Source organism: Pteropus alecto, unplaced genomic scaffold, assembly GCF_000325575.1.
Source record: "Pteropus alecto unplaced genomic scaffold, ASM32557v1 scaffold22, whole genome shotgun sequence".
NCBI classification, from domain to species: Eukaryota; Metazoa; Chordata; class Mammalia; order Chiroptera; family Pteropodidae; genus Pteropus; species Pteropus alecto.
In genome coordinates, this window is record NW_006434839.1 from 1,814,592 (window position 1) to 1,835,514 (window position 20,923).

The 20,923-nt window shown below is 35.2% G+C and overlaps 1 protein-coding gene across 4 annotated transcripts in view; it reads left to right on the top strand.

Annotated features, from left to right (window-relative positions):
• Nucleotides 1-20,923, top strand: part of BRAF (B-Raf proto-oncogene, serine/threonine kinase) — a 122,596-nt gene that overhangs the window by 89,251 nt on the left and 12,422 nt on the right. For 2 of the 4 annotated variants that reach the window (XM_015588360.2, XM_025045906.1), the window contains exons 14-18: nt 6,273-6,319; nt 7,092-7,210; nt 10,749-10,880; nt 16,849-16,983; nt 20,462-20,615. In XM_015588360.2, the coding sequence (XP_015443846.1) occupies nt 6,273-6,319; nt 7,092-7,210; nt 10,749-10,880; nt 16,849-16,983; nt 20,462-20,615 (587 nt within the window). Of the gene's footprint in view, nt 1-6,272; nt 6,320-7,091; nt 7,211-10,748; nt 10,881-16,848; nt 16,984-20,461; nt 20,663-20,923 lie in introns of all 4 variants that reach the window. The other 2 variants (XM_025045907.1, XM_015588361.2) reach the window with 2 other exon arrangements.

A 20,923-nucleotide genomic window follows, 5' to 3' on the forward strand; every position in this document is an offset into this window, starting at 1 on the left:
TTTTTTTGTCTTTTTTTCCCCCCTGTGTGGAGATCCAGTTGTTCTAGCAATATTTGTTGAAATTACTGTCCTTTCTCCCATTGAGTTACCTTGCTGTTATCAATAAATATCTTGCTTCTATTTTATGTTGGGCTTGTGAATGTTTGAAATGAACTTTAAAATAGAGTATCATGCTTTTGCTATTCCACCAATACCATGATATTCCATATTCACAGTACATTCTCATTTATTCTCTTCATTTCAGGCCAGTGTTCTATTTAGAAGCTATCATAAGAGTATTTTCCAAAGGGGGCGTGTGGGGTTGTACCCTCTCTAATGTAGGTCCCAGCTAGGAAACAAAACACAGAGAAATATATTCATGGACTAGAAAACCCGATATTCTTAAGATGTCAGTTCTTCCTGAGTTGATCTGTAGATTCAGTGCAATCCCAATCAAAATCTCAGCAGGCGTTTTTGTAGAAATTGACAAGTCGATCCTAAAATGTATATGGAAATGCAATGGCTAGAATTGTCAAGACAATTTTGAAAAAGAACAAAGTTTTGAAGGACTTCTAGTGTGAAATTTCAAAAATATATATCCATATTTCTATGATCAGTTTTTGTCATTGTTTTGGGGGTTTTTTGGTCAGGCAATTCATGGATAAAGGGTAGTTTTTTCAACAAATGTTGCTGGAACAACTTGATATCCATATAGAATAAATAACCATTAACCCTTACTCGATACAAGACATAAACATTAACTCAAAATAGATTAAAGACCTAAAACTAAAAACCGAAAATCTAAAACTTCTAGAAGAAACATAGAAGAAAATCTTGGTAGCCGAAAGATAGGCAAAGATTTCTTAGGTTACAAAAAGTAAGGACCATAAAAGAAAAAAATTTATAAATTGGACTTTATCAAATTTCAAAACTTTGGCTTTTTTAAAGACACTGTTAGGAAATTAGAAAAGCCACAGACTTGAAGAAAATGCTCACAAAATATATTTTCTAATAAAAGACTAGTATCTAAAGCATATAAAAACTCTTAACAACATAGTAGTAACACAAACTACCCAATGACAAGATGGGCAAAAGATTGGAGTACATTTTTAGAGAAGATATAAGAATGGCAAATAAGCACATGCAAAGATGTTCAACATCATTAGACATTAGAGAAAGGTGAATTAAAGCTACGAAACAACTACACACTCACTAGAATGCTTGTAATCAAAACTCATGGTGTTGATAAGAATGCAGAGCAACTAGAACTCTTATGCATTGTTGGTAAAGATCTTAAGTGGTACAACCACTTTGGCAGTTTCTTTTAAAGTTAAATTTACTATATGAGCAATTCTAATCCAACCTATTTACCCAAAAGAAATGAAAACATAAGTCAATAAAGACTTGTACATGAATGTTTATAGTATCTTTTCATAAATGCCAAAAACCAAGAACAACCCAAATGACCAACAGGTTAGATGGATAAGTCATCATGTATCCATACACTGGAATACTGCATGCAACCAGTGTGTGAATCTCAGAATCAGTATATGAGCAAAAGAAGCTATATGATTTTGTTAGTATGAAATTCTAGAAAAGGCAAAACCAGTCTCTAGTGACAGAAATCATTATCAATGGTTGCCTGAGGGGGCTGTTATTAACTGCAGAAATGTATGAAAAAACTGTTGGGGGTAATGAATATTCTTCATCTTGATTGTGATTGTTTGTTACACAAGGGTAAATATTTAACTCATTAAACTATACATAAAAATTCGGTGCATTTTGTGTTGTATACAAGTTACACCTCAATAAATTTGATTTTTTTTAAAATGAGAGAAACTAAAAAATATAAGTAAAAATAGAATATAGGCCACCGTGGAGCAGAACTGAAACATGTGTGAACTCCACTTATTATTAGGGATTTTAGTTTAGGGTGATAAATGATTACTGACTACACAGGAGTAGAATGTCATTCTCTTCAATCTTTGCACATTGTGATTATGAGGGGAGTGGAGGGCATCAAAGTATAGAAGGGAAACTACAATTCAAAACTGAATAAAATAACATCTTGTCACCACTGTCACACATCAGTTCAGTCAGCTGCTAAATTCCTTATAGGCCTCTGAGGAGAGGTTAGGCTTGCTGCGTGAAGTCCGATGAGCTTTTTTGAAATAGAGTAGTGTTAGGTGAGAGAGGCCTGAAATGCTAATGTCTACATAGGACAGTTCTTTGGTTTTAGAAGTAGTTGAAAATACTAGAAAATAGCAACCTTGAGTGAGAGACACCTTGGGATTTTATAGACTAAACTGGTAAGTCAGGCAGATGGTATAGCTGTAGTATTTAAATTTCAGCATCGCATTTGAATATCCCATGATATTCTTGAGGTTAAGATCAAGAGATGTAACATGCATGTATGTAACATGTAACTCGGCTCATCACCGTGTAATGATTATACCTGAAGCTATCAAGTTGGAGATTTTTGCCCTCATTTCTCTATTGAGAATGACTAGCATACTTGCACATAACTCAGCATACTGATCCTTAGCATACTGATCTTTTCAAACTTAATTTCTTGTGGAAACTAAATTTTAATATAGGCCTTGTCTACAGATTTGAAATGTTCAGGTCCAAAAAAGTAAACAAATGTTGGATGGGAATGTTCTGTAAAAGCAGTGCAAAACAACAACTCTCCAGGGTTGTATGAGTATAATTTTAATAAGGGTCAGTAGATTGACTTTGGCTGCCGTACTAATCACAATAGTGACTGATTTAATCATTTTTTGCCAGGCATAAGAAAGATGACGCTGAGTTTGTTTTTCGTCTTTTTGATTCTACATATAAGTGAGATCACACAGTATCTGTCTTTCTCTGACCAACTTCACTTAACAAGATGCCCTCAAGGTCCAACCATGTTGTCACAAATGACAGGATTTTCCTTTTGATAGCTGAATAATACTCCACGGTGTATGTGTGTGTCACATTTTCTTTATCCATTTATGGGCACTTAAGTTGGTTCCATGTCTTGGCTCTTGTGAATAATGCTGCAATGAACATGACATCTCTTTGAGATCCTAATTTAAATTCTTTTGGATAAAAATCCATAAGTGGAATTGCTGGATCATATGATATTTATGTTAATTTTTTGAGGAAACTCTGTACTGTTTTTTATAGTGGCCGCACCTATTTCTTTTCTCATGAGTAGTGTACAAGCATTCTTTTTTCTCCACGTCCTCACCAGTACTTTCTATTGTCTTTTTGATAATGGCATTTAAAACAGACGTGGGGTGATATCTCACTGTGGTTTTCATGTGTATTTCCCTGATGAGTAGCAATGTTGAGCATCTTTTCATTTCCTGTTGGCCATTTGTGCGCCTTCTTTGGAAAAATGTCTATTTCTTTAATCTGATTGTTGGAGTTTTTTTGCTATTGTGTTATATTAGTTCTTTGTATTTTGCGGGGGGGAGGGATGGAGGGATATCCTCTTATCGATGTATGATTTGCAAGTATTTTCTCCCATTTGGTAGGGTGCCTTATCATTTTGGTGGTGATTTCCTTTGCTTTGAAGAAGTTTTTTTAGTTATATGTAGTCCCACTTGTTTATTTTTGCTTTTGGTGTCAAATTCAAAAAAATCAGCAAAACCAATTGTCAGGGAGCATACCACCTATGTTTTCTTCTAGGAGTTTGTGGTTTCAGATCTTACATTCAAGAGGAAGATGAAGATGAGAATTTCACTCTAGTTTGTATTGATTAGATCAAATCTAGAGTGTTGTATTTGCTTTTGGGACATCATATTATGCTCTAAAAAGAATGTTGAAAAGCTGAATCTCGGATAAGAGCTTGAAAGAAATAGTATAGAGAACAAATTTTACTAGGTGATTTCCCAGCTTTAAGATTGAATGATTCTATAAGTAGGAGGAAGGAGACTCCTGAGAGAAACCTATCAGGAGAATGATATTTAGTTTATAGCACGTTTTTCTTTCCTACTATTTTTATAAACCCATTAGGTTCTCATTAACATCTTAGAAAGGTAAGGAGGAGGTCCAATTTAATTGTCCTAAATAATGGGTAGACTTCTGTGTCATCTGCAGCAATGTAAAGTTCATTTATTCTTGTTCCCTTCCCTGCCCTCAACCAGTTATGTATTTTTTGGCATCTTCCTTTATAAGTGGTTGGTACTTAGGAAATTATGTTTTAGTGTCAGTCCTTATAGAATTATTTAGAGTAGTGATTACTCTGGAACAGTATACTGTGTGGCAATTGGGGTATGATACTCATCCCATTTTCTAGCTAGAGAATTTGAGTTTCTTTTCTTTCTTATCTTCCATTATACAGACCTGGATTTCTGCTCTTTTGCTGCTTTTGTTACAGAGATGTTACAGAAAGTATTATTAAATAAGATATATTAGAAATGCAATTTGTAAACAATAAAGGCTTACACAAGGATAAGGTAGTGTAATTTCAAGTTACAGCTTACACAACTTTGACCTATAATAAATTTATGCTAAGCAGCTTCTAGGGTTATAGCACTAGCTCAGCAGTCATATTTATATCTTGTTAATTACCTAGTGCTTTCCTGTCGGAAATTCTCTCAACCCTCTAGTTACATCTCTACCTACTTTATTCTTGTGTGTCATATTCATTGAAAAGATTGACACCACCCATCAAGAACATCTTTATCTTCCCTTCTTGTAATTTTATCATACTGCCATATTTTCACATGTAGCACCCATCTGTCATTGTTTGTAATTTTAAAGGAGGCAGAAGCTCTTTTCAAAGACTCACACCTTTTCTGCGAACTAAATACCAGATCCCTGACTGAAGCACAGAGCTCGACCACCACCGCCATTATCATCGATCCTCCTTCCTTCTAACAGAGGCAGGGTCTCCCCGTCTGGAAAAAGCTTTTGATTGAGACCCATTTTCCTCCATCTGGTTTTACCTTTCTGTGTCATTGGAGGACATTTTAAGCAAATGAGGCCTGTAACGCCACATTTTCTTTCAGTGGAAGAGTGACAGTGTGATGTAGTAAACACTGGGCCTAAAAGGTCATGACAAGAAAATAATTTTAGAACATGGTAAATGCTATAAAGGAAATAAACACTATGCAGTAAGAGTAATTGGAGGAGAAGAGGTTACTTTGTATAAACAGTAATTTGAAGTGAAACTTTTGTCAGAAAAAATCTTTCAAAATCTGGATTTCTGGGACTTGTGGAAGTTTAAATGAAAATGAAAAAGCATAAATAATCTTAATTATTTGCAAATCTTTCATTTTAAACAGTGTGCATTTCATAATTTTGATTTGATAGTCTCATTTTAAGGCGAAACATTTCCTAATGGTCATTGTCAGATTTCAGAAGTTTCATATATCTGTTCTCTCCCGTGTTAAATGAAGAAAAATAACCTTGACTAGGACATTATATGCATCTCATTGTAGTTGATTCAACAGATGTGTATTGAATACTTATCACGTGCCAGGCACTGAACTTGGCACTAGGACAAACAAAAATAAACTAGACAACTCTTTTCCCTCAATGAACCCAACTAAATCAGTTTTTAGGGGTAACATAAGTGATTTAAACTCATCGTTGACTTTAAAGTAGATTCCCTGTGGCCATTATGAGGAAGTTTGCTTCTCACTAGTTTTAAGAAGGTATTATAAGAATATATTAATACTCCCTTTAAGAATGGTTTTAATTTATCAATCAAACTTTCATATTTTAGGGTTTACATTCTAAATAGAAAGCGAACATAGGTGAAAAAAATACATGAACCAAGCTATTAGAACACTGTATAACTGAACAGTGAAAGATCACTTTCAGTTGAGTTAGTAATGGGAAAGCTTCACTCAGGAATTAGAACATATGTTCAATCCTAAAGAATAGGTATGAATCGGTGGCGAATAGAATGAAAGTTGATTTGGGGGATGGATGTAGAAGGGGAGCATTGATCACTAAGGTGAGATTAAACATCAAGGTATATGTAAAGGACACAGATAAATAGGCTTGACTGGAATGAAAGGTTTGTATTGGTAAATAGTCAAAGATAAAGAAAAGTCTTTTAGTAGAAAACAAGATTTTGGCTGTACCATATTTATAATGTGTTCCTATAATCCTAAATTTATTTGCAGTCAATTTTAATATTTCTTCTATGTAAAGAGGTTATCAAATTGTACAGTTTGCAATTGTATCATGATACTAAATAAGTCTTTATTTACACCCCTAAATATGTTCTATAGATTTTGAGGCCAGAGTATTTAGCCCTACTCAGGTTAAAATGATGTTTTGTTTTTCAGTTACTTACACGCCAAGTCAATCATCCACAGAGACCTCAAGAGTAATAGTATCCTTCCTGAAATTTGTCTGTGAAGTTTGAAAACATCATGATTTTTTCTTCTGCATTTTTGTCTTCACATTATGTAAAAACAGTTTCTTGCTAAGTTAAATATACTGTAAAGAGAATAAATGGATTTACATGAGAGTGTAGTAGTAAGGTACTACAGCCTGCTTTTGGTTTCCGAATGATTGAGCATTACAAAAAAATCTATGAAATCTTATGGTAGTAGGGCTCTTTGATTGCTTGCATATGTGCTGTCAATGCTATAAAACATAGTTTTGTAGCTGTCTGCTAGTTTCTTTTAGCACTCTGACCTTGCTCGACAAAAGTTGAGTTGTAACTGAAGGCTCTCAGTTACGTAACAGGTGAGAAAAACATAATTTTTTCTCTTCTGTAAACTCAGATTTAGATCCTGTCTGCCAGCCACCTTCATTCCAGGGAAGAGCCTTCACCACTATGCCATCAGTGCCCAAAGTTCTTGAGCCTTTGTTACGGAAATCTAATAAAGTTTCAGGGTGTCCCGTAAACTTAGGAAAGCATCTTAGCTTCATCCTACGACATCAAGCCCCAAAACCTTAAAAGCAGGTCATAAGGGCCAAATAGACATTATTTTTTAAAATATTTATTAACTATAAGAGGAAATGTGAAATACTGTACTTTTATAAAGAATATCATACTACAGAATTAGAGAAATTAGATCTCTTACCTAAAATTTTCATAATGCTTGCTCTGGTAGGAAAATGAGATCTCCTGTTTTCCTTTACTTATTACATCACAGATATATTTCTTCATGAAGACCTCACAGTAAAAATAGGTGACTTTGGTCTAGCCACAGTGAAATCTCGATGGAGTGGGTCCCATCAGTTTGAACAGTTGTCTGGATCCATTTTGTGGATGGTAAGAATTGAGGCTTTTTTTTTTTCATTAATTAAATTTTGGACCCTGAGGTGCTGCTGAGTCCTAGAAAGTCATTGACGGTTTCAACTGTAGTGTATTCGTAGTTCTCAGTAGTCACAAAAATCAATGTTGATCTTATTTTTCATGTAAATAAATTTATACTTTTTTCTTTATCTTTAAAATATATATTATGAAACTAGTTTTAGTATCTTTGAAAAGAAAATATGTATTTTATAAACGGTTTAAATTTTATTCAAAATTGTCTCTGTAGAATATTTTGTGTTCAAATTGTTCTGTGTACCAAGTGTGCAATTTAAGCAAGTGTGTTCTGCAGCCATTATTAAGGTTTTGTGAAGAGAACTACTCCTTTTAAGAGAGAGGCTGTTTGACAATCTTATTTAAGCCTACATCAGAAAGTTACTTCCTTTAGACTAGAAAGAACTGTATAATTATGGGGCAACTAGGAGAGGAAAGAAAAAATGAGAGGTGGATTTTTTTAACACTGTAGCTTTGTGCTGCCCTACATAGTTCTTTCTCTGTATTCCTATTTCTGCTTTGTGGACAAGAAGAGAATGTATGAAAGAAGGGATCTAAAACTTCCGTGCAGTCACCTTCAGTAGGCTATGAAAAGGGCAGTCTCAGAATCATTCTCTAAGTCAGTAGTTCTCAAAAGGGTCCCTAAGACCCATTTACAAGTCCCTGAGGTCATCCCTGTGCGAGATCAGATTTTTCTTCACATTCTTCAGGACAAAGCATCATAGCAGATTGAATGCAGAAGCAAATATGTGACTAGCTGCTTGCGGTTAAACCAGACAAAGAGAATTGTAGTATTATTCTTCTCACTAAACGTTTTTTGTTTTTGAAAATATAGTTACTTTTCATTTAAAATGTGTGATCTGTGTTAGCATCTAATGGTTGTTTTGTTACTTAAATGAATTAATAAACATTTTAAGTTTCTCAGTTGTTTTAATATGATATATCCACAGATATAATCCACATAAATAAAGGCTCCTTGGGATCCTCAATAATTTTTAAGACAAAGAGTCCTGGGATCAAAAAGTTTGAGAACTGCTCCCCTAAGCTGAATAAAGGGTGTTCCGAAACCATTACTGCAGGTTTTAAGCTTAAATAACAGAATCTGCGCTTCGGGACACCCTGCTGGAAACAGAAAAGCTGCAAGGGCTTCCAGAGCCACATTTGCTTAAATTCTTTGAACTCTCTGCATCAGCCCCCAGGAAGAGAGTTCCAAGGCAGGATTCTGAATCAGTCAAGATAAGCCAAGGGTTAAATTCAGCTCTGATTTCTTATAATAATAATTGAAATTAGGGCAAGTGGCAAGATGGAAGGGGATTGGATTTAGAGTTAGAAGGTCTGTGCTCTAGTGCTTCGTGTGACTTTGAACATGCACATTTCTTAACCTCCAAGTCTCCATCTTTAACATTGGGTTGGACTGGTGGATTTCTAACACCTTTTCTCTTTCTAAGATTGAATAATTAGAACTAGCTAGATTTTTCTTTAATATATGTTCAACTGTTTTAATAACTAATTATAAGTGAGGCTAATTAATCATTGTATCCGGATCTCAGGCACACACCTTGTAACAAATATGGCAGTGTATCCTAAGGGAGAGGAAAAACAGATTTTAAGTACTGAAATTGCAAAACCTAAAGAAATAACTGAAAACATGTTTTAGAGGTGTGTTTTAGTGTGGGAGAAAGGCTCAGTCAAGTCTTCAAGTTTGTCCTTTTTAAAAAAACCTTAGTAGATTTTTATACATGAAGATTTATCTTCCGATTTCCTTTTTGTTGATACCTGGGCAGATGAGTTCATCCTTTATTCCACCAAGATGAGTTTTAAGATAAGAGATGGGCCAGTAGTACACTTAATTGTTGAATAAATCCTTTTCAGTTGATATTGCCTTCAGAAACAATGTGTTACATCCCTAAACTAAGAAAGAAGGGTTTGGTCAGAACTAAGGTTATATAATTCTCTGAAAATAGGTGACTGAAAAAAAGTCTTCTCAACCTTGTTTTATTTATATCTTAGAGGAGAAAGAGACCAAAAAATTTTGCAAATTAAATCACTAGATTAATTGAGGACCAATCATGCCTTTCTTGTAAATAGATAACATACAACTTTTCATCAAGCCATCTACCAACAGCAGTTAAAATAAATTTTAAAGATAGTTTTTCAACAGATTTATTACTGTCTCTCACAAAAATTGTGTTCGGCTTTGAAAATTATGTCTGTATCATAACCAGCCTCAGTATTCTGGCTTGTTCATTACATCACAGTTGTATGTGGTTTATTTTATACTGTATTACTAAAAGCAATTGCAATAAAATATGACAAAAGCAAGTAGATACAACCTTCTCCTTCACCCCATTCTTCGAGTCTCATCAGGATCTCCCATACATCTTCCATCAGTGGTTCTCAAACCTTGGTTGGACATTTAAATTATCTGGGGAGCTTTAAAAACTAACAGTGCTTGGATTCCACCCCCAGATTCTGATGTTATATTACTGGGCAGAAATGTGTTCTGGATGTTAAGAGGGGTCAAGCTGCACAGGTGATTTTGATTTGCAGGTGAGGCTGAGTACCATTTTGCCAGCCTTATGAGCTAGTCTCACCTGTTTTACCCTGACCAATAACCGGGAATCTTGGCCCAGGTGTTTCAACCATTTTTGCAGTTTGTCCTGGTTTTGGTATCAATTTAACATTTTCACAAAGTTTTTATTAATACCCTGCAATTTCTTTAATTCCTTCCAAATGAAACAACACAGAAAATTCAAGGTGAAAGAACTCTTTAATGTTTAACCATTTATTGTATTTCGTGTAAGTGGTAAGAAATCACAGTGACTGAAATGCATAAAAATGTAACAAATGTGGTTTGATGTCTGTCTTTGCCCAAGAAGCAGCAGCCAAAAGATTCTCAACCTAAATCTACCTCTGTTAAATCTGCCCGCTGCCTATTGCTTTTGTTAATGCAGCATCCATCGCATGTTTATACCACTTTTGGAGACAGGAAAGAGATTTGAGTTTATCAGTCTTGAAATTTTACCATTATTATCCAAGGTGTCCTGAGATGAGGAGAATCATTTGTACGAATGGGAAAACTTAAATTCTAAGGCAGTTGCCACAGTGGTGGCGCTAGTCCCAAACATAACCACAGGTGTAGTGTTTCTTTGCGGAATAAGGAATGGGAAGTGGGAACTGATTCTTGGTGGGTAAGTCAAGGGAAGAATTCAAATGGCAATGACGATATTTTGCATAGGAAGAGGGCGGCTGATAAAATTATAAAATTTTAGTATTGCATATAGAATCTCAGCTAATACTGCCTCTTTCAGAGTTTACAGAGCATTTTTTTTCTTTTTCTTAATTAGTTTTCTTTGGCCATTAAAAAGAAGTGGTTACATATTAGATTGGTTATTTAATGATAAAAAGCATTATTCTGGTAATTATAATAGTTTAGTTTTCACTGTTTATTCAGTTGAAGTAAAGAATAAACAAGAATATTTTTCTTCTTATGTTGTAACAGGCACCAGAAGTAATCAGAATGCAAGATAAAAACCCATATAGTTTTCAGTCAGATGTATATGCATTTGGGATTGTTCTGTATGAATTGATGACTGGACAGTTACCTTATTCAAACATCAACAACAGGGACCAGGTAAATACTTACCATCTCTTTGAGTTTATTTTACTGTTTATACAAAGGTTTCAATTGTTTATAGAAAAGAAGTGTTGAGTCCTGGGTAAGTATGAGAGAGAGATCTCTTGATCTTTGTTACCAGTTTTAGAAACCTTTTATATACTTTTGGGAGTAATGGCAGCATGTAAGTCGTTTCCTTGAAATTAGCATTTCTAATTAAGTATCGTAATGGAGTAAAATTCCTGATCTTCTGACTGGAAACCAGAGATACAACAATAGAAACACCTGGTGTTTCTTGACCATGGCACAGTTAGAAGAAGGAGTTCTGCTACTATAGTATCTGGGCCATAAAGCCTTTTACTCTGTCACAGGTTGTGCTATCTGAGCCGGTACTCAGCCATGACCTTCTTTATATCAAATTCTTTTAAAATTCTTAATATTTCTCCATTTTTTAATTTTTAAAATAGGTAAATGGAAGAACTGTGACATCATGATTTCATTTTTCTAGAATGAGAATTCTAGTAAGAGGGAATTTTTTTACTTCTCTCTTCCTAAGTTCCTTCTCTCTGTCCCTTACCCTCCAAGAAGTACCAGTGTAGCCTCATACAGCTCTTTGCCTCTTCTATCCTAGGCATATTAATTCACCTAGGCTTTTAACACTGGCCAGGAGAAATGAATTGTCTACCCAAATTACCTTGTATACCTCAACATTTTAAAAATATGTGTGAGAGAGCGAGCGAGCAAGGAGAGAGATTGCTGCAGTTACACTGTTAATATATTAGAAGACCATAATTGACCATATAAACTGATTAAATAATACTTATACTTTATACTGTGGTTTGTATCAGAACCACCTGGGTAATTTTTAAAAACGGAGATACTGGAGCAGATTCTGATTTGGTGGTGTAGAGTCTAAGCACCTGCACTTTTAATAAGTTTCCCAGGTGATTCTAATGTATACCAAAGTCAAGAATCACCAATCTAAAAAAGAGTAGGCGAACATTTTGTGTTTCATCATAACCTCCCAACTTAATGAAATGATAGTTTTTATGTATAAATGTGTTAACAATGTTTAAGTGTGTGTTTTTATCAATAGCTCAACTCTCAGTCATTTCAATGATAGCTCCGAGGAGCTTTTTCACTAACAACTTCCACTGTCATGTGATATCAGAGAGGTAATCTGACTTATCATGTATTTGGTATATGCTTATTAAATCACCATGTGGCCCTTACCCAGCTGTGGTCTTAATTCCATATTCTGAGAATTTTAAAAAACTAGTACATTTCTACCCATCAACACAAAACTAATTTTTTAATTGCTGTTTGGTCTTTCTATTACTTCATACCTTTAGAATGTTGAATCTTAACTTCGAGTGTTAAAAAAAAAAAATTATGACCTGGCTTCTGATGACCTGATATTTTAAGCCTACATTCAGGATGGTTCAAAATGCTAGCTAAAGAGCATAACTGAAACAGTACAGTTATTGTACTTGTGACAGATTCTAGATCACTAAGATGATTGATCTAATGATGACAGACCGAGTAGCAAGATTGTCTCTAATTTGCAAGCGTTGCGTGCTCTGCCTTTTACAGTCTTCTTAATTCGACCATACCACATAATACCCTGTACCATGCTCACTTTTCCTATGCATATTATTTTTTTAGAGGAATTATAGGAAATTTTAGTTTAGTTTTAGTTGTTTTATCATAAAGACTACAAATAAAAATTTATGAACTTAGATGAAATATATTTGTCAGTGAATATGCTTATTTTAATAAAATCGTATTATGTAAACAAGTATTATCTCCGAAATATGGGTAAGAGCATCCCGAAGTTCTGCACCCATCCACTTCTTGGCATTTTAGGTACTTTGTCCTCCGTGTGAGTATAAATGATGTGGCAAGGGCTTACTTACCCTCCATGAGAGAAATGAATGAGTGACCAATGGAAGGGTAAGGCCTTTCCTAGTTAATTCTTTCTGATGTAATTAGAGCCTTTGGAATTTTCTAGTCTGAAACCAAGTTAAATATTTGATAAAGAAAACAGAAAAGAAAAATGATATAGTCTTCCCATTACCAGTCTACTTCATTATCTTCTAGCCTGCTTTCTTCAGATGGCACTTTTCATGAAACTCCCTCTTGCATAACTTCTCTTGTATTTTGCTCTTCATGGCTCTCAGATTGGACTTCTGCTTGAAAATCTAGGAATATTCTTCTTTTTCATGAAAAAACTGCTTCTTTATAGTAGGAACCATTCCCCTACGCTCTCCCCCTGCCCCTCCCCCCCCGCCCCCTTCCCCGCCCCCCCCCCCCCACCATAGTCTGGGTTGGCAGTTTTCACCTGTAAATTCACGGCAGGACTCTGGTAAAGCAGTGTGATATAATGGCAGACCCTGGACTCACAGCTGGATAACCTAGTCATTTTACCCCTTTAGGTATTTTTTTTTCCAATTATAAAAATAAGATATTGGACTAAAGAATTCTTTCCAGTTATAAAGATCAAATTATTTTCTAAAAGGTCTCTTAGCTCCCTGAAGGATGACCATCCTATGTTACTCTGCAGAGTAGCATGTTTTTTTACTTCAGTTACTCTAGTGCAGACAGTCTGAGAAATGGCTGTGCCATTTTTTCCCTCTTTATTATTCCAGTTTGCTCTCTAATTATTCTTCCCTCTTTCAGTGCAGCTTCTCTACTAAGTCAAGTTAATAATGTGCTTATTTAAGCTACATAAATTAAGTGTCTACCCTCATGGCTTTCTTTTCTTAGAGGAGAGGAAGCGCTGTGTTGTCTTAGAAGATAACACGTTTATCTGTCACTCCAAGTGTATTCCAGTTATTATTGCTGTATAACAAACCACAGAAATGTCATGGCTTAAGCAACTTCTGAATCTACACTTTGGGCTGCTCTTGGTCAAGGAGGTTAATCTCTGTTGCACATGGTATTGGCTGGGTTAGATGCGCTGGGCGTTTAAGGATCTGCTTCTAACACGGTTCATTCACACACCTGACGAGGTGGTGCCAGCTGTCGGGTGGAAGCTCAGTCAGGGCCAAGGGCCAGGACCCTTCGTTCTTCCCCACAGGAGTCTTTCTGTGAGGACTTCTTCATAGGAAGCTCGGACTCTTTCACAGCACGGTGGCCGGGTTCTAAGCACAAATGATTAAGTACCAGTGTCTTTTATTTTCATTTAAAAAAAATTGGTACCTATTATATGCAAAGCGCTGTGGGTTACAGAGGACTGCAGAGATGAGTAAACACAGGCCATACTCCCAGTGGAATCTGCAGTTCTATTGAGGCATCGCAGAGGGTGGTACTGAGGGTGAACAGTCGTGCTCCAGTAATAAAGAGGGGCGGACGAAGGGCAGAGATGCCAGGGCGGCTGAGTGTGGCTTGAGAATGAAAATAAGCAGTCCCAGCATTTCAGAGCAAGTGATGGGTTTTATAGTATATGTGCCACTTGAATCTTCTGTCCATGAATTCCATCCAAGAAAGACTTTCTCCTTAAGTTTAAATAATTGCAGAGAACAGCAATTTCCAGTGTAGTATGTTAACATTTCAAAATAAAGCCATTATATTCTTCTTTTAAATGTACCCAATAAAATCTAAAAGTCATACTGATTTCATACTACCATCACTTGTTTAAAAAAATACAAAAGCTCTTCATTAATTTTTGGAAGTTTTATATGGCTTTTTTTTCCTCTTTGAATTACTTGTATTCTACTTTTGCCACAGAATTTTTCCCTAATGTAACATATTTTTATGTCTTAAAGTATTTCATTGATCACTCAAGTTAGATCTCTGCAACAAAAACATATGTATTTAAATTTAGAATTTAAAAAATTTCCTGTAACTTTAGTTTCTGAATGTTAATTTTTTAACTTCTGAATGTTAATTTTTTAACTTCTGAATTATGTGTGGTCAATAATTATTAATACATACCTGATGAAATTAGCATAAATTTTGACGCATAGAAACACCAAAGGTAAATTTTTATTAGAAATGTGTATCTTAATGAACAACATGGGGCTTTTCTTTTCAATTCATTCATATCTTTGTAGATATATAGGACTTTTATTAGACTGAACTAGAATTTAGCATTGATCCTTTTTCTTTTTCTTGTTTTATTTTTAAAGAAACACTGAGAAATATTGTTCAAATAAATAAGATGAGAACATCAGGAGTTTTGTTATACCCGTATGCAGAATTCAGTGGTCCCCAAGACCACCCTCCAGTTCAGTAATGTATTAAGTCTCGTAGAACTCACTGAAAGTTGTTAATACTCACAGTTACGGTTTATCACAACAAAAGGGTACAAATTAAAATCAGCCAAGGGAAGAGGCACATGGGGTAGAATCCAGGAGAGTTCCACAGGTGGAGGTTACAGTTGTCCTCTCCCAGTGGCGTTGTGGACAGCACTGAGTTCTCCTGGCAGCCATGTGTGACAACACACATAAAGTATTACCAACCAGCGAGACTCACTCGCACCTTGGAGCTCAGAGTTGTTATTGAGGCTCCAGTCATGTAGATATGGTTGACCACCTCTGTTTCTAGCCCCTGCAGAGGTCAAGCTGATAAAACAAGTCAAAGTCCCTTCTATAAATCCCATTGATAGCATAGACTTTATGACCTCTCCCAAGGCCCCCAGGTAAGCAAAGACACTCTTACCAAGCAGGACATCCCAAGGGTTTAGGGATTTCCTCCCAGGAGCCAAAAGCAAAGGGCAACTTTCTTTGTGGGCAGGGTTAATTCTTTACCATACACTGTACCACTCAGTTATTTGAATTCATTTCTGTAACACACCAAAAATTATGTAATAACTTATTAAAAATTATTTTTATAGCTGACAATTCAGTTATTTTACTGAAAGCAAAGAATTGGAAACCACTGTCTTGCAAAGGAATTTGTTACTCATTTCATTAGAGCCCAGTTAGACACCAATATTTAGAAGTGTCCCCTTGGTTCCCCAGTGGTTTTACACCCTGGAGCAATGTATTACCATAGTTAAATTCCTTATTGGTAAAAGGTAACTTTTGTGAGGTTGGAGAAGGGCAATTATAACAAGAGCTGGGAAGGGAGGAGAAGCTTTATACTTTCACTTTAGTGGTAGTACTTGGGCAAATCAGCTTATAACCCCTGATAAACAAGAGTTATTACAGCACCAAACAGAAAATAACATACAGTAGGATATCAAATGGGACTATTCTAAAATTAATCAGCTCTGCCCTGTAACAAGGGCTGTCTTACTGGCTCTCTCTACCTTAGCCTCTAGTGTGTCCCTACTGGACATGTTGACTCTAAAATTAAAACACCTCTGTCTTCCCTGAGTCCCAAGAATCCTAACATCTGTCTCTGCCACTCTCAAAAGAACTGAAAATTAGAAAATAAAGAAATTAGAAAAATGACAAATCTCTGCACCCAGAGAATACAAGCCCTTTTACTTTATTAAACATTTTAGTTCCCATTGGCTTCACCTTCTCCTTGGAGGAGGCCCTGATTCCCGGATTTATATAACTAAATGCCCCATTATAGTTCCCTCAACAAAAGAGATTAAAATGCAGATGTCAAAACAACTGCTAAAAAGATTCACTTTTGGGGTTCCTGCTATGTATATATCAAGGATTTAGCATAATGCCTATAAATTATTTAAGTAGAAAAGAGGCATGATCCGACCTGTGTTTAGAGCAGTTAGTTATTCTACCAGTGGGAAAACGGATTGGGTAAGGAGAGACTGGAGCATGGGGAGTAATTAGGAGACCTTTGCAGTAGTGCCGAGGTCATGAAGATTTCAGCTTGCAGCCCATGAAATATTGATTCCCAGTCTACGTATAAGCATCAGAATGCTCCCATTGTTTTTAAACTTTTTATGGACATGCAATGAACATACAGAAAAGTACACGCGTTATAAGTGCACAGCTTGTTGAATTTTCAATGTTTTATGTATTTGGAACTTATGTACAAGTTTTATGATTTACCTTTTTTTTTCCCCTAGATAATTTTTATGGTGGGACGAGGATATCTGTCTCCAGATCTCAGTAAGGTACGAAGTAACTGTCCAAAAGCCATGAAGAGATTAATGGCAGAGTGCCTAAAAAAGAAAAGAGATGAAAGACCACTCTTTCTCCAAGTAAGAAAAAGCTTTGTGTTACCTAAAAGGACAGACTAATATCTAGATGCAGATTTTAAAGCACTTTTTAGAGCACAGAATTTGTATGTCGTGAATTTGGATTCCATGTGATTAGGCACATACTCCAAATAAATAACACAAAGATGATTTTATAACGATAGAACAGTGGTACACCTAGAAAGTTAGGATCCCAATACAAAATATTCAGGAAGACTTTGCTTTTGTCTAGCTCAAACTCTTTGGTCTCAGAACCCTTTTATACACTTAAAAATTATTGAAGACCCTAAACAGTTTTTGTTTGTATAAGGAATAATTACCATTTAAGTTTTTAAACTGTTTTTAAAATATATATTTATAAATTTATTTAAACATAATAAAACCATTACATGTTAAATAGTGTTTTTATGAAAAATAATTATAATTTCCCAAACAAAAAAATTAGTAAGAAGAGTAGAATTGTTTTATATTTTTTGTAAATCTCTGCCAAAAAAAAAAAAAAAAAAAAAGACAGCTAGATACTCTGCTTTGCATTCATTATGTTGCAATATCTTAAATGATGTAGCTTCTGGAAACTCCACTTAGACTTGTAAAATAATGACAGTAGAAAAAGCAAATAATACCTTGGTATTATTATGTGAATAGTTTTTCCACAGACCGCCTTTAGAGAACTGCTGTTTTTATTCCTCTGGATGATTTTAACAGAGTCCAAGCTTCCCTTTATTCTGTGTCTTTTTGAGGGACATTTCCACCTGGGGCAGAAAGAAAAGGCAACTGTCAGCGCTGTCTGCCTTTCTCTGATTTTTGGAAAATTTCCATTGCTTTTTATCTGTTCATGTGGTAAAGCTGAAGCCCATAAGCTAGTAATCTTTCAGGAAGCCTCACAAACTGGAACTAAGTACCTCAACAGGCTTAGATCGTTTAGCAGTAGTGGATACTGTAATATAAGTTCAGTGTTTTATGATGCGCAAGAGGCTCCTGATAGCACCCTGCAACTGTGTCTCGGTAAGTCAGTACAGTTTTCAAGTAGAAAGTGCTGACTCCCATAGTTACTCAGCCACCACAATTTGAGTTAGTTTCATGCACGTTATGCCTTCGCCTTGTCCTAGTTGAGTTTCTTAAACAGAAATCACTGTTATAAGAATGAGTGAATCTTTTATTCCCATCGAGAAAATTAAAAATAGAACTTATTGTTTCCCCAGTGTTTCAAGGACTGTCTCTGAGCAGGGAGGGGAGGCTAAATGGTTGGGCGGGTAGATGTATGTTTTACCAGTTGGAATTCTAAGTTACTATTCTTTAGAAGAAGAATTGGTTTTTTTTAACCCAGAAAATCACTGGCTTAAGACTATCAAAGTAAAAGAACAGTATTGTTGGCCAGTGTCAGCAGGATCCTGCACCAGCTTCTCTTTTCATATCCCAGGTGTAGGGTTTCCTATTTAACAAGGTTAATGTACATTAATAATGCAAATTATATCCTTAAGCCCACTTTCAAAATGATATTAAAAGAGACAAAATGTTCATACTCATAAATAACATTTCATGTGGTATCAGAAAATGAAATGCATACATGAATTTTCTGAATTATTGAAGGCTACCCATTTTAAATATTATTTTTAAATTGTCATTACAAGATCTCTTTTCTCACCACATAAACATAAATTTCAGATGGCTGAAGATTTATCTTTAAAAAACAAAACTGTAAAAAATGAAATCATTTTTATAACCTTGAGGTAGGAAAGGCTTTCCTAAGCAAAAGACGAAATCCAGAAGTTATGAAGGAAGAGATTAGCAGATATGACTACATTAAAAGTTTTTAAACTTCTGTATAATGAAAATAATATTGAAAGATAAACACAAAGAAAATTATAGCATGTATAACAAAGAGTAACTATTCATGTTATGCAAAGGACTCCTACAAATTAATAAGTAAAAGATAAACAATAGAAAATGCACAAAAGTTATGAACTGCCAATTCACAAAAGAAATATAAATGATGGATGATGAACTTATATTTCCATCCATGGATGATGGAAATATAAATGATGAACTTAGGACAAGTTGTTAAGAGTTCAGTGACAATCAGTAAAACACAGAGTAACACAAATGTGAAATGTGTTTTCATTTTGCCTCTCAGATTGGCAGTAGCCAACATGGAGCAATGTTGGGAAGTGAGCCTTCCTTTTAAATTTTTTAACAGTATTGGAACGTAAATTGTTTTGGCCTTTTGGAAGGACTTGGTAGAATTCGTAAATTTAAAATGACATATACCCTTTGCTCTGGTCATTCCCCTCCTAAAAAGCTGCTACACAATGTACTTCCACAAGTATTCAGATATATATAAGAATGTTTACTGAATTAGGAAAAATAAAGACATAAAGATCAAGGTAGCTTTCTGTAGACAGCATGGATATCAGTAAAGGAAAAAGCAAGGCAGAAAAATATGTGTATGATACCACTTTAAATGGTGGTGAGTGTGGGGATGGGCTGTGTTTTCATATGTGCATGTTTATGCATAGGAAAGGTCCAGAAGAAAGTATAGACTCTTTAACAGTGGTTACCCCTGGAAGGTAGGATTTATACTTTTCTGTATTATTTGAATTTTCATTTGTGTGTTATGCTTGTAATTTAAAAAATTTGTAACATTGCTTACTTCTTTGCCTTCTTATACTAATCATTATACAGATTGTAGTTTAACTTTTAAAAGTTTTGGTAGCTCAGAAAAATAATAATAGTAATAATGGCTGCTAAAGTTTTATCGCATACTTGCTATATACCAGGCATCACGCCAAGCCCTTTATGCGTATGTCTCATGATTATGAACATGCGTTACCATACTTATGCCTTCTGGAGTCATAACCTGTTTCTTGTACCTTAAATTATGCTGAATTTCTTCATTTCGTGTATTGGTATCTTTTCGTAGTTGTTTCCTGTCTTCTCCTTCACTCTTGGGTTGTCACCTGTCACTTCTCACTCCTCCGCCACTAGCACTCTGGGTCTTTGGGGTCCTACTTTTAATGATGTGTGTTTAGAGCATTTCCCTACTCTAAGTTTCTTTAAAGAATGCGTTGCTCTGATGGTTCTGTTTGAAGTCCTATAGTGCTTTGCTTATTCATGCTCCCATCTCCTTCCCAAAAGGGACTTGCGGTCTGTGAGAAATAGGCATATAATTGGTTTAAAATTTTTATTATTTACTGTTCCATGGCTGGCAAATGATCTAAAATGTAAATAAAAGTTAACTAGGGGTTATTTTCCCCATTGAATTTACAGAGATTAAAGCTATAGTAGTTTGGTAATTTTCTTTTTAAGGAAAAATATCAGTTTCTTAAGTATTTTTCCAGGCATTTAGGATAATACTGAAAACAATGTTAAGATTTCAAGTGCTTTCCTATAAAGTATGACGGGGCTCTTAAAGATTAATACCACCTAGATTTTCATTCCTTTTTTTGTTTTTTTGTTTTTTTGTTTTTTTTGCTTTTTTTAGATTCTCGCCTCTATTGAGCTGCTGGCCCGCTCATTGCCAAAAATTCACCGCAGTGCATCAGAACCCTCCTTGAATCGGGCCGGCTTCCAAACAGAGGATTTTAGTCTATATGCTTGTGCTTCTCCAAAAACACCCATCCAGGCAGGGGGATATGGTGCGTTTCCTGTCCACTGAAACAAATGAGTGAGAGACTATAGGAGGGTAGGGACAAAGGAAAATGAACATGTTTGCTTATATATTTGTTAAATTGAATAGGGTATTCTTTTTTTTAATGGTGAACCAAAGAACACTTATGTTTTTAAAAACTGGATATAATTTTTTCCCAATCTAAAATTCATACTTAAGCATTGGATTTTCAACATCCGGGGGTTTTAAAAATGCATAGACATTGCAAAAAATTTGTAGTGCCTCTTCCAGATGCTTTACTTCCTGTTCCAGGTTTGTTTTGTTTAGTTGGTTATT